Raw genomic sequence first — 14,080 nt, forward strand, 5'->3', positions numbered from 1 at the left:
AAAGTAGCCGAGAAAATATGGATACATTAAACTTGGATACATTAAACTTGGATAGTGTCGATCAGGGGGTGAATTTGCACAGAAACTCTTACTGACTTTAATGTGAGTTTCCATGCAATAATGCCCCAATCCGCACTATTGCAGTCTAAAGAATAAATCCCATTGTGTGTTTATTAAACTAAAATGACGTGTAGTAAAGTTCTCAATTATGAGATCCTTTCACCTGTCTACTTAGATTGTAAGTTCTCACAAGCAGGGCCTTGTGCATCTGTTTGTGCCCGTTTGTTCTTATTTGGTTGGTCATTCTGTTCCCCCCCCCCCCCCCCCATTGTACCTCGCTGCGGAATACGTTGGCCCCTTCTAAATTAAACTATCATAATAATAGGTAGAGCTTTTTATGCAGCCCATACTATTTTAATTGTTCTTGTTTGAATTGTGCCCACCTTGCTGCTGCTATACCAGAGATGAAGCATACCCAACACACGGGCTTATTCAGACATTCTACCACTGCCAGGGGTAAAATAGCTCAACAGCCCCACCCATTCTCGCGCCCAATTGATTCAAACAATGGCCGCTTTTCCCATTGTGTATGTCCCACTGCAATGCGCCATGGGTCGCATCTGTAAGTGAGGGGACCAGTGCCCCACTGTCTTTAACGTTTTACCACGAATCTAGATTATGGTATTGCCATGTTACTGTATATACAGGCAGCCCTCGGTTATCCAACAGAACCCGCTCTGGAAGTAGCGTTGGATAGTGAAACCGTTGTAAATTGAGTCCCATGTTAATCAGTGGCGGTGAGCGTTGGATAACGCATTCCGGCGTAGAAATAAAAGGGTTGCATTGTAAAGCGTTGGATATGCCATTCGTTGTCATGTGAAACGTTGGATAACGAGAACTACCTGTATAGTGAAAAACATGGAATTGCACCAACTTGTCAAGAGAGAGACTAGACACTTACTCTGAAGTGACGAACGCGTGGTCCCTTATCGCTTGCACCACGTCGTCAAATTTAATTTTTGTTGTTCTTGTCCAGCCGTGATAAATAATTGGCTTTCCGTCTGCACCATCCCAGCAATCCACTGGCGGGAGGGAGAGAGTGCAGACAGTTCAGCGACTTCCGTTGCAGACGTAGGAAGTGAACACGCTCAATACGGCTTCGTCACAATGTTTTGGTATTCAGCAATGGTTGACAACAAGTGCAATGAACAAAGAGGCCGGAGAGCAGCACAGGTCCCGGTGACAAATTAACTAGATGATGTCATTCGGAACGGCTTGAAATGTAACAAGCCAAAGGTTACTTATTACAAGTGGACCTTAAATAAGTTATGGTGGGACAAAAAAGTGACAAAAATCCTCCATTGTATAGCATGCTTTTTTTTTACCCACTGTAACTTATTTAATGTATGGTTGAAACCTATCGCAGCTTCATTTTGCAGAGCCAGTATAACCAGCCTCACTGATGAGACCCAAAAAATCAAAATAGGTGTCTGTGAATAGGGTTACTGGCTCTGCACTTAACCCAGGCTGTGCTGAAAAGCCGTGTAATGCAGCAGCATTTATAGTAGTCCATGTTAAAATCTATTTGAAGCAAAAGGTGACTCTGTGTGCTCATTTGCATGTCACTTCCCAGAATCCCTTGCTACAGTGGAAGCACTGTATGACAGGAGATACCTGTGAAAAGCAGGTTTGCGGACTAGTCTGAGACATGTGAATGTGCTCACAGGTGATTTATTTTCATTTGCTCATTACAAGTGCAATTCCATTATAACAGAGTAAAAAAAAACACCTTTTAGGTAATGCTACCTTTATATAGACTATTACTGGTGTATCCCATGGTTCTTGTCTTTCTTTTTTATGATGTGGTTACATCATTTAAAAAAAAGTGCTCTTGCAATGATTTTTGCTTTTCCAGTAGTACATAATACAACCTTTTCTCTCATTGGAAGCACTGGTTTTAATATACATTATTTGTAATAGTGGTAAAGAAAATAAAAAGAATATTACACAGTTACATAGTAGATGAGGTTGAAAAAAAAGACGTACGTCCATCAAGTTCAACCTATGCTAAATTTAGACAACAGATACTTTATCCTATTTCTATACTTACTTATTGATCCAGAGGAAGTCAAACAAAAAACCCCAGAGTCATATCATCCAATGATATCTCATAAGGGGGAAAAGAAATTCCTTCCTGACTCCAAGAATTGGCAATCGGATTAATCCCTGGATCAACATCCTTCCCATGTATTCCCATGTATACTTATTTGGTATATCCCTGTATACCTTTCCTATCTAAAAAGATGTCCAACCTGTTTTTGAACAATATTGGTCTATTTACACTGTTCTGTGTTTTCTCTATTTCTCAAACGTTTTTTCATTGTAGGAATTGCATCTCCAAAACTAAAGTTATTTTTTTTCCCATCAGCCTATTTAAGATTTCACAATGTCAGCCTTAAGAATCCCATCTCCCCCCAATACGTCAGCTCGAAATGAAGCAAAGCCAAAGTAATCATCCCTTACACTCAATACACCTGCATCCCATCCTGAGACATCTCACGTAGGCTTCTGTGGAAGATTCGCTGCGGAGCTGGTCCCCTGTCAAGTATCTAAAAAAAAAGAACAAGTACAGTATGTATATATTTATATAGCGCTATCCATGTACATAGCGCTTCCCAGCGGTAAAAGTAACGAAAGGAAAAAGGAGTCTCTGTCCGGGAGAGATTACAGTCTGTGATTGTAATCAGAGAGGGTTCGAACATGAGCGAATAAAATAAATGATTAGAGCTGCAAAAGGGCTGATTTACAGTATTTTCTGGCTAGTGTTGCTGCCTGTGGGATGTTCGTACTTTAAATGTGCTTAATTCAGTGCAATCATGGATGCCAATTAGTAATTTATTAACCATTTCAGAGGTTTAGTTATTATGGGCTGAAATGAAATGATTGGCGAGAGAGAATGTTGTAAAAAATCAAAATAGAAACCTATCGGTGTGTTAATAATATGTGTGTGTATATTTCTGGGTGTATTTTATGGCAAAACATACAGAACCCCAATAAGCTCACATTGAACCTCCAAAATAACCACAATATATATATATATGCGTCAAAGAGGAGTGCTACTGAGCATGGCAATATATATTTAAAACCAGAGACAGAACATGAAACACAGACAGAGCTCAGTGCTACATCCATTAACACAGATACACTTTATTGTATTGTATGTACACTGTACATGGGAGACTGCATACAGTTTGATTGCGACAAATCTAATACATAGTGCTTTTCTTGGTAATGTACAGGTTAATAAGAGCTTCAATAAGACTTAGAACTATGCAACTAATTTTGACAGATTTATTATAAATCATTCTTCCTGGTAATGTACAGGTTATTAAGAATTTATTTTAGTGTTAGGACCCTTGAGACGTGGTCTGCCTTGGAGGGGCTCAAGGGCTTACAACACTTTGGCCAAAGGGTTAAACTAAAAGACCATTTTATTAATGGATGTAGCACTGAGCTCTGTCTGTGTTTCATGTTCTGTCTCTGGTTTTAAATGTATTTTATGGCATCCCAATAACAAAAATGTATGGGCTACAAATGTATCAAATTCCCCGGCCGTACGGCTGATTTTCTCTAACATCACCGTTCTATTTTAATATTGTCAAAATTGTAACATTTGCACATTTTGTATGCAGATGATGTTATTAGGTGACATGTATGATGTCATAAGTGATGTCATCATACTATGAGGTTTGGCAAAATCCGTTCCGTGTTTTCAAATTCCGGTTCGGGATTTTGCTCTTGCTCGCCCTCTGTGGCTGGATCGTCCATTTTTGCTCCTGGCAACTTCCTTTAAAAGGGCAGCCCTGTTAGCAGGAAGTGGCCGAGCAAAGTTCCAGTTTCCTGCTGTGTTCATGCAACGCATTGATGCTTTTTGTCTCACGTTACCAGACCCGGCTCACGTACCTCGACTACCCTTGACTTCAGCCCGTCCCGACCATTGCAAGTACCTCGACTAACCTTTGATTTCAGCCTGCCTCGACCTCTGCTGCCAGCCCTGACCTTCAGCCTACGACTCACTACTCTATCAGAACTCTGTCCCTCGACTCAGGTCGGTTCTTTCACCTTCCTACCTCAGCCCTGCGGGTCCGCTTCTTGCTTGTGACGAGCATCGTTGCACATACCGAGCAGGGGGCATAACTGAATTTTCTGGTTTTTGATTGATTTCTCATGCATTACTCTGTTTTAACTAAGTTTATATATACATACAGCGAGAGATAAAGAAAGATATTGGGGGTTACATGATGATATGCTATATTATATATTAGATATACATTTTCACTTCACATACCTGAATTATGTTCCATACATTGGCCTTTATTCTGTAAAGTGCGAACAGCTCTGATCCGTCAGAATCACACGGGTAGGCCATTGAACTTAATGGGACTTCCTGTCCGATAGCGCTGGATTGGCACGTCTCACACGTACCAGAATAAGGGCCATTGTGTGCATTGTTAATGTGTTGTATATTTAAAACTTCTGAATTACTTACGTGTTATGTGAGGAAGAGATCCAGTAATGGGACAGAGGGTTATTCATCTCCTGAGCGCAGATCTCATCATATTTCTCATTCCAGATGCTGTTTTCTTTTGAAAAAAGGTAGGTGAGGAACTGAAAGAAGGGAAACCGGAGCATGGGGAATTATTTACAATGGGTTTTCCATCCTGTGAGGAGACAGGGTTACTAAAGGGTTCTGCCTCGGACAGAACAACACATACCCTGTGATTCCTTATTAACCCAACTCAACGTTGGGCAATTCCAATACTCTCTTTACCTCATCCACATAAAGGAACGGTTCTGCCGTCTCCCTCATAGTGTCGTCTATAAACTTGGTCATACGTTCACGGACCTTATTCAGATCCTGAGCCAACGATTCCTTTGGGATAGGAAATGCGAATTAGAAGCAGTCCAAACACAGCCCCATTTAGCCATACAGTAGATGAGTCATCCAACGTCACACTTCCATTATGTCAAACATGTTATTATTCCTGCTTCTAACCCATGCCCTAGTTGAAGAAACGTAGAATACAGTAACAAACAATAAATCCTTTCTACATTGCACTGCACAGCTTGTCTACATACAGTACGAAGTGCTCAGCATTAACTCTATATTTACTATGGTGCAACAAGACACCTTGTAGGCCGTTGACATAATGAGCCATAAGATGCCTTAGCAGTTCTTGGTAAATATGGTCCTAAATGGGTTGACATAAGTTGACAATCATAAAATATATGTGATGTGCCTCTTTACAGATATGTAATGTAGGTGAAGGATAGCACATTCAATAAATAGATTAAAGAACAGAGGATACGTTTCCAGGTATATTACCAGATTTACTGCCAGAGAGGTGACGAACGCTGAACAGAGAACAGGTTACCCACCTCCACTAGTGTCATAAATGTGTTCATCATCTCTGGTACAAGAGGTACCAAGTATAATTAACTCAGTATAGCACAGTATTATGATGTATTATCCTGTCTTTTTCTCTATTACTACACATGTAGCCAATGTTATTACTCTTGTTAACGCTGCAATGTGGTTAATAAAATGCATTAACTAACGCCTGGTAGCAGGTAATTTGGGGCAAATCAACATTTATTTCAATGGCTCTGCGTAAAATCTCACATTAAATGATGCTCCAGCTATGATTAAGAGCGGTGCATTAACTGGTACAAAACATTTGGCTTCATCTGTTATAAGCACAGCTGTGTATGTATATTTTTATAGCACCGACCAGCTAGGGGGCTCTTTACAATGTGACATAAAATAGAATACAAGTACAATACAGGGAGTATAATAATACAGATGTGAATAATGCATTAAGACATAAATGAAACATTGGGAGAAAGGAGTCCCTGCCCTGAAGAGCTTACAATCTAATCAGCATGTGGGTAGACTAACAGAAACAGAATAAAAATTGGAAATCTGCTTGGGAAAAGCTTGCGCGGTCGCTCTGCAGCGCTTGCGTCGCGCGCAAAGTATGTGCAGCTGCATTGGATTTAATTAATTTGTTCCGGCGTCACACCTCCTAATTTGACTTACCCTATTGTATTCACTTTATCACTGTGGTATCAGGCAGTGTATAAAGGCAGATAGTGAAAAGTAACATGCAGGAGGTAATTATCCAATGCAAATGCTAGGACAGAGGACTGCGCTGTTGGCTTTCAGCGTCTCATCCTGCTGTGAGGACACTTTATTTCCCTATTCAAAGTGGGATCATAAACTAATCCCCAAGAATCTAGGTGGCAATCATGCTCTTCAGACAGCATTGTCTGTGGAGAACAAGCCCTTCCCTCAGCAGCAAGCCCTTGCTAATTTGCCTATGAGATGTTAAATAACCCCAATTTGCGACAGTGTTTTTCTACTGTACTATGAATAAAGGAAGCATATTAAAAAGCAGGGGCTGTTCCTGAGCATGTGTGGATGCATTTATAAAAGGAACAATGGGGATTCATTTATATTGATGTAATTTACCTTTGTAAAACTTCCATAACGCTATGTACATTGATGGCGCTATATAAATAAAGACATACAATACAATACAGCTGAATAAAGAAAGTTTTACAGGCCCAGTCCCTTTCTGCCACACATTGGAATTGCAATTACAAGTGAAAGCGTTAACGTGAGCGTCACTAACCTCCGGTACAGGTTAACACACTGCAATTCTGCCGCAACTGGCATTAAGGCGGCGCTTATAGTAATGGCGACGGAGCGCCGTGTCAAAACAAGTACATGTAGTGCATCGCGGGTGGCCATAGTGGGCGTGACCGCTACGGTGCTGCGTAGCGCTGTGGAGACCGAAATCGCTGTAGTCAATGGATGTCGTGATACACAGCGACGGCCGCATCACGTGACTGGCGGCAAGCCAATCACATCGCCATCTTGCCTTTGTGCCTTCCCCCTTGCTGACGTCACCGCCCCTTGCCGCCAGCGAAATCGCACTACTTGAGTGTAACTTTCGCTATAGCGGCGTGTGACGCCACCCGATCGCAATTACGTCGCCATTACTATAAGCGCAGCCTAAATGGTAGTTGACGCGGGATCGCAGTGCTTTTAGTCACGACGGAGAATAGCGACGCTACCCCCAGGGAGCCATATTTACTAAGCAGCGCTACACCGTAAACACATTGCAGTATATTCCCGCGAATGGGTCAGACCGTGACTTATGGCTTCACGCTGCTTAATAGATATGGCCCTTGAAACCCTTTCCCAAGCATTTTGATGGTTTATAATTATTTAGTTTATGTTTAGCTTTGTAATGTAAATCCAACTCCACAATCAACGATGAGAAAAGCAAATGTAATTTAGTCTGCATGGAGCTCTGATAGGAATCTGGCTCAGAGCTCATACCAAACACAGGAAAGAATACAGTTCTAGCAGGCTCACCTGCTGCTCAAACTGTAAAAACCTCTGAAAGTCATGCAAGTGAACTGCTGATGCATCCGGACGATCGATATTTCTGTTAAATAAACAAGCAGTCAAATCAGATGCATTGAGTAAACTGTCTCTTTTGTGAATTGTTCCTATTTCATTTGCACACAAAATGTACCCCACACTGTACAAACTGACACAAAAGGGGAAGATATAGCAAGGTAAGATTTTCATCTTGTGTCAATGTAGCAAAGTACTTTGTTCCAATTCCGCCTCTTATGCGTTAGTTTAGGATTTGGGGTCACAAGAAGGAACCAGAGAGGAGGTATTTTCTGACACAAAAATGAGGATCACGTCAAGATCATTAATACAGTGATGGGTTATAAAGTGCTCGGGCAACAACAGATGACATCAGTTGAAAATGTATTTCTTGACTGTGCAGAGTGATCTACTTAACCCATGGGGGATCTCTAAATGACCCATACAGCCCTTGGAGGTTGCAACATTCAGACCTGTACACAAAATGATGTGGTGAAGAAAATCTTACCCCAGAATAAATACTGAAGAATCTTTCTGGAATTCCTCCAGAATCTAAATGGAAGAAAACAATTACCAGTCAGTGGAGTGCAGGGGAGAAATGTTATTTTAGCAGAAAGAGATACGGTGTGACAAGATTAAAAAGATGTCCCGAAACATCCATCTTTTTCAGCGATACTCCCCCCCTGTATCACTAGAACAAATACAGTCGAAGTCCTTTGGTTTTAGAAGAATCAGCAGCACATTAAAGCTGCAGTATCAAGCAATATCCTACATGTGTGGGGTTTTATATAACCGTCCTGTACTATGAGAAAATACTTGTAGCATTTTAAAAAATAAACACTTTTAAAGACATTTTTAAATGTAACAAGCATTTTTATTCCTATAGCAACCATTTACAAACTCACAGCCCCTTCCCCTTCTGAAACATCATCACCTTTTTGAGCCCTGCCTGTCTCTAGCAGTGAACCAATTGAATCTAGTGCCTGCCTAGTCACATGATATTCCTCACAGAATTTTGTCTGTCAGTGCAGCAGAAGAGGACCCAAGAGGCATTTAGTGAACCCCGAGCCGAACCTTCGCAGATCGATCACATGGGATAGGATCGATCAGCAATTTAGCTAATCACTTGTCAATGTGCAGATTGTATTGATGCACATATTGAATGCATTTTTTTTTAAACGACAGTTTGAACTGCAGCTTTAAAACAGAGTGATCTTTTCTTGCCTTTTCCAACACTGTTTTTATTTTTCAAATCTGATCTGTTCATGAAATATACGTGTTTTAAATGCAGCTCTCCCTAGAGCTCATTACCAAGGTAATCTCTAAAGTGAGAGATTATGAGAATCGTGTCTTTTAACATGAGAAAGGCATTAAAACAACGAGCAGAACATGCTCAGGGGGCAAGATAGTAACATTGTATGTGTTAAACCCATAGGCTTGTGGGGGGGGGGGGGGGGGGGGGAGTTTGTTGCATTAACTTACTGGTCCCTTAGCTTCAACATTATTAACACCTTCAAAATTTAGCAGGACAATCTGTGAATCTTTGAAGGTTTGTTTGCTTTAATGAAAAGTTCACAGATAGTGACTCCACTTAGGTTCAACGTCCATATTGAAGCACGGCCTTACCGACTTCTGATGCTCAAACATCAGCTTCTTGTAGTATAAATGAAAATGCTCAAAGCTGAGTTCATCTCGTGGAATTCCAATCTCCTGCAATGGAATGAGAAGTTAATTTGGCATAAAGTTCCAGCACAACAAGCTTTACTGGGCACCGGCAAATATTACATGATCAAGCAATACAATGAGATAGAATTAGTTTTTTTTTTGTAATTTACCACCAATTTATCCTTCAGGGTTTTCACGCTGCCAACTTTGAAGTTGACTGACGGAAGAATCGCCTTCAACTCCCGTAGGCTAATACTGAACACAGAAAAAAAAACACAGCTCAATATGATTAGGATGCTCTACATACATACATTTCATGGAATAATAATACAATAGCATATGCAACAATATCTTACAACACATAAACCAGCAACCCCCCCCCCCCCCAAAAAAAATCAAGTACTTTTTTTTATCTTATATGAACAAGCTGAACAGCTGCACTCAAAGCTCGAGGAACCCCGAATTCCAAGATGTTTAATTTGAGGACTCTGATCATTTGGATATGCAAAGTATATTTAAATGGCTTAGCATATATGCCAGGTATCCCAGGTGTGTACCTCTGTGCACAGGTGTGTCTCACGTGTTGTATAAAAGGTGTGTTTCGGGAGGTATATAAGTTCCTTGTCTCTCGCTCGCTCTCTCCACCGCGTTTTCATATCATTTGCTCTAACGACCGTTCTACTTAATGCTATGCTGTTTCCGCTGGAAAACCGCACTTAACACCGCGTACATAATCTTAACACCTTGTTAACTCAATAACAGAGCCGTGTTGATCTGGGCCAAAGATAGATGCAACAGGGCATCGCTGATGATTACGATAAAAAGAAACTAGTTAAAGCCTTTAAGAAGAAATCAGGAGCTGCAATGTCATCTCACAATTTTCTATTGGCCCGCCAGAGTGAGGCTGACCCCAGTGGCCATATTGTTTTTCCTGGACAAGAATTCTTGCAAGGGAATTTCACAATGAAATATCTCTGGAGGTGATTCCCCCAGCGTGGAGTGCTGAAGTTCAGCTCCAGGGGACAGCCTGCCATCACTGTTTGGGATGTGTCAGAAGCTAAACATTGTGATGACTTCACCAGGGACTGAACTGACTCCTGCATGTATTTGGATCTCCGTGATTTTTTATCTCTTCGCATGGAGACAGAATAACATGTTTGCCCAGGTTCTGATCCCCTCCTCTGTCGGAGCCTATAGGGCCTTTTCTGTTATCCTAACGTGTAATTTAAAAAAATTGAAAGTAAAGCTATTTTTCAAACATCTAGTGCTACTTTTGCATAATTAAAATTGATACATTACCAGTAAAAATGTCAGTAGAAGTCTAATCCGGCATGTGCCAACGGATAGCACTAAATCTAATGACTTTTGGTGGATTTCATGGTAAATATAGTACATAATTTACCTTCTTCAATCCTAATTTATGCAGCCTTGAATGAGCCTACAATGTCTTTCATTTGTGTGAAACAAAATGACAGCAGTATTGTCGCTGCCGCTGTATGTACAATATTCCATACACCCGGCCCTTTTTGTTTTGCTAACTGGATGTCTTCGCTTTTCCTTGCCATATTAACTCTTGCGCAATATTTGCTGATGTATAAACGAGTGAAAGTATTCTAAGAATGTGTCCGTGTTTCAGGTTTCACCTCCCTCGCTCTCAGCGGAATGCAGCTTTACAGGCATCCCGTTTATTACTTTCATTCTGTGTCTTATATTGTGTAATGATCTCCGATATGATTGCACATACAGGTATTTGTTTTTATTTGCCATTAGCGTGATTCTTCATCATCCTAACATCTATCGGGTCGGTGTATTTTGCTTCCAGAATGGACATTTTGGCTTTAAAACGAGTGTAATAAATTTTTAGAAAATACGTTGGCCCATCTCGGCAGTCAGCACTTCAGCACTTCCGTACTTGCCCTGTGTGCATCAGAGAGGTATTTAGAGGTGTAGAAAGAGCAAAGGAAGAAGTTCTACAGGTAGTCCTCGCTATCCAACGTTTCACTTTACAACGAATGGCATATCCAACGCTTTACAATGCAACCCTATGGGCCATTTTCCGCCGCCGGAATGCGTTATCCAACGCCTGAATGTGTTATCCAACGCCTGAATGTGTTATCCGACGCCTGAATGCGTTATCCAGCGCTCACCGCCACTGATTAACATGGGACTCACTTTACAACGGTTTCACTATCCAACGCTACTTCCAGAACGGATTCCGTTGGATAACCGTGGACTCCTTGTATCTGATATGAGAGGCCAAGAGACTGCCCGATATGTCAGGAGCCTGTAAAAGCGCCCATGCTGCTTTATTGCAACAGTACAACCTACATGCTCTTAGAACAACCCGGGGGCTGTCAAGGGTAAAGCAGATTGTTTATTATCGGGTACCAGATCCCTGTTGTCGCAAATCATTTCCACTCTGAATCATTGCATCCTAATCATCCAGCACCTGCAGGTTTGGGAATATGACTATTCCCCTACGAATGGCTAATCTTGTAGAAAACCATACAAATACAATATACAGTTAATGTGATACACATCATTTGGCAGCCTGTATTTCCTAAAAAAAATAATACATACAACAATAAAAAAACTCTGCATTCACACACGTCTGAGAACATTTGATTTGATTTGAACTTTTGGCATAACTCTAAAGGAAAGGAACTTCCTGTATGTCCTTTGTAAGACTGGTAAATAAGAGACCGCACATAGGGTACCATTCCCATTCAGAGTTACACTTCCTCCCTGCTCTGAAATGGTGATTTCCCACAATTAAGTGTGTGAGACTGAAAGCACAACAAGGGAAATGGAGTCACCTCGTCATAGAGATTCATATGGGGGACTCAATAGCAACATTTTGTTACCTTCGAACAAGTCACTTTATCTTCTCATGCTCCAAGGGGTATAGTGCCTGACTATTGGAGCTTGTGTGTTTAGTGCTTGCACGGTTAGTAGAATACATTATTATTGTGTTTGGATGGGAGAGGCCTTGAAAAGATGATCAATAAACGATCAGTGGCATAATGATACCTTACAACTCGGACTGTCCAGCCCCAGTGCGGTCCCATTCTGGCGAGCCATTGCCACTGATTAATCCTCTGATGGAACAATGGAAGTAGGAGGCCCTGATGGTTTACTGATACATATAGTCACGGAAACTAACAGAGGAGGTGGCAGTCTTACCTGTTTCTTCTAGACTGATCCACAGAGTAAATCTGCTTTCTCAGCCAGCTATGGACAACAAAACAATAAATACATTGGTGAACATTGCATTTTATCTCTGCCCCCAGCCCCCCTCTCTTCCCATTTAATATGATTAGAAGTGGGCATTAGACGCCATTGTTTGTGTTACACTGTGTATAGTGCAGGGAATATTACCCCATTAGGCCTAGTCCCCACTTTTCGCGGCTGCGCGCTATGACGTGCGTGAACAAGATACAGCCCTCTATGGGGCCGGCCTCAGTTACTACCTGCGCACGCCTGCAGAGAGCGCAAAGCGCAACCACCTTTCCCAAAAGACAAGAATTTTGTCTTGTGGCGCGGCGGCCGAGCGCTGGCCACGTCACGGCGGCGGTTCAGCCAATGAGGGTGAACCAGCCGCATGACTTCATGGCCACGCCCACGCCACGCTCCCCCCTGTTGCGTTCTCCTGCTCTTCTCTGAACGTGCGTCCCAGACCACAGCTCGCGGCTGAACGCACGAGGCACTCCAACGCGCGCGTGCACGCCGTTACTGGGGCTGCAGCCTTAGAATGAGCTCTAGAGATGGAGATTGTAAGAGGAGCAACAGGACATTAGAACGTGGGTATTTTCTATTCCTTTTTTGGAGCTACACAAATAAATTAAAGGACATATTCGCAAAGTGGTACTCCATAAAACACCTCCTGGCCCAATCGGCTTCAGGTGTCTTCCGACCCACGGGAAGTGTCTTATGTGGCTGAAGTAGCACTGTTTAGAAGCGTGACCCTAAATATTATTGTACGTAGCACAGTCGCTCTTTCTCCACTCTGCTCACAAGCTCCACACTTCATCCTCAAGAAAGTTATTTCACTTGATATACCAGCGTAAAATATTATTTTTGAGGCTTATTACAATAAAATAGAGCAATAAATGTTTCTTTTAAGTCTCTGCTTATTTCTATTTATTGCAATTTCAAGAGCATCCATTTTTATTGGATTAGAATCACAGCAGTAGTGCATTTATGTCCTGAAGCGTTCATAACTTTCCCTACATCTGAAATATATCATTTAATAATATACTGGATTTAAACAATCATTGAAATAGTAGCAGGGAATGAGGAACAGAAGTGTGCTTCTATTTAATGTAACTTCAATAAAACTTGGCAAGTGGGATTGATGGTAAAACAATTACAACAGAAATTGTCCTAAAAGTCTTTGTTGCCAGAGCAGTACAACTCTGTTCTCCCACACCTATAATACATTACCTGTCTATTTCCACAGAGTACAATACGTATTTACCTTTCTATAATTGCTGGGGTGGGAGCATCAGTAACTTCTTCAAGTAAGATATTCAAACCACAGCGCCATTTCTCAGCATCTTCGATAGAATCAGCTGCAAAGATAAACGCATCAAACGAGCTGTGATAATGATATAGTGTACAGACAACGAGTACAAGTTTGAGGTTTTAAACAGTAATCTATACTCTTAAATTTGTTTATATATATATATATATACACACACACTAATATATATATTATGAGTAACATCTTTAGCAATATTACAGCGCTCATGTGGACAGCAATGGGATGAATATCCATGGGTAATGAGCGCTGTAATATTGCTAAAGACGTTCTCATACTGCTGTCAGATCGTTGTCTATTTTTGCCGACAGCTGTGTTTTGCAAGGAGAACATCGCGTCGCCTGGCAATGTAGGACGCCTCCTTGCTCTCTGCTTTGACTGGCCTGGCTGCGTATGCGCTCCAATTG

At 41.4% G+C, this 14,080-nt stretch overlaps 1 protein-coding gene across 3 annotated transcripts in view; it reads right to left on the reverse strand.

The window, feature by feature from the left end:
- The window catches only part of PLCG2 (phospholipase C gamma 2), a 92,200-nt gene that overhangs the window by 38,359 nt on the left and 39,761 nt on the right, over positions 1-14,080 (reverse strand). For all 3 annotated transcript variants that reach the window (XM_075576717.1, XM_075576718.1, XM_075576716.1), the window contains 10 exons: positions 13,611-13,704; positions 12,317-12,364; positions 9,304-9,388; positions 9,095-9,178; positions 7,977-8,020; positions 7,445-7,517; positions 4,832-4,933; positions 4,550-4,668; positions 2,524-2,609; positions 962-1,082 (listed from right to left, as the gene is read on the reverse strand). In XM_075576717.1, the coding sequence (XP_075432832.1) occupies positions 962-1,082; positions 2,524-2,609; positions 4,550-4,668; positions 4,832-4,933; positions 7,445-7,517; positions 7,977-8,020; positions 9,095-9,178; positions 9,304-9,388; positions 12,317-12,364; positions 13,611-13,704 (856 nt within the window). The remainder of the gene's footprint in view (positions 1-961; positions 1,083-2,523; positions 2,610-4,549; positions 4,669-4,831; positions 4,934-7,444; positions 7,518-7,976; positions 8,021-9,094; positions 9,179-9,303; positions 9,389-12,316; positions 12,365-13,610; positions 13,705-14,080) is intronic.

Source organism: Ascaphus truei, chromosome 19 (assembly GCF_040206685.1).
Source record: "Ascaphus truei isolate aAscTru1 chromosome 19, aAscTru1.hap1, whole genome shotgun sequence".
Lineage (NCBI taxonomy): Eukaryota > Metazoa > Chordata > Amphibia > Anura > Ascaphidae > Ascaphus > Ascaphus truei.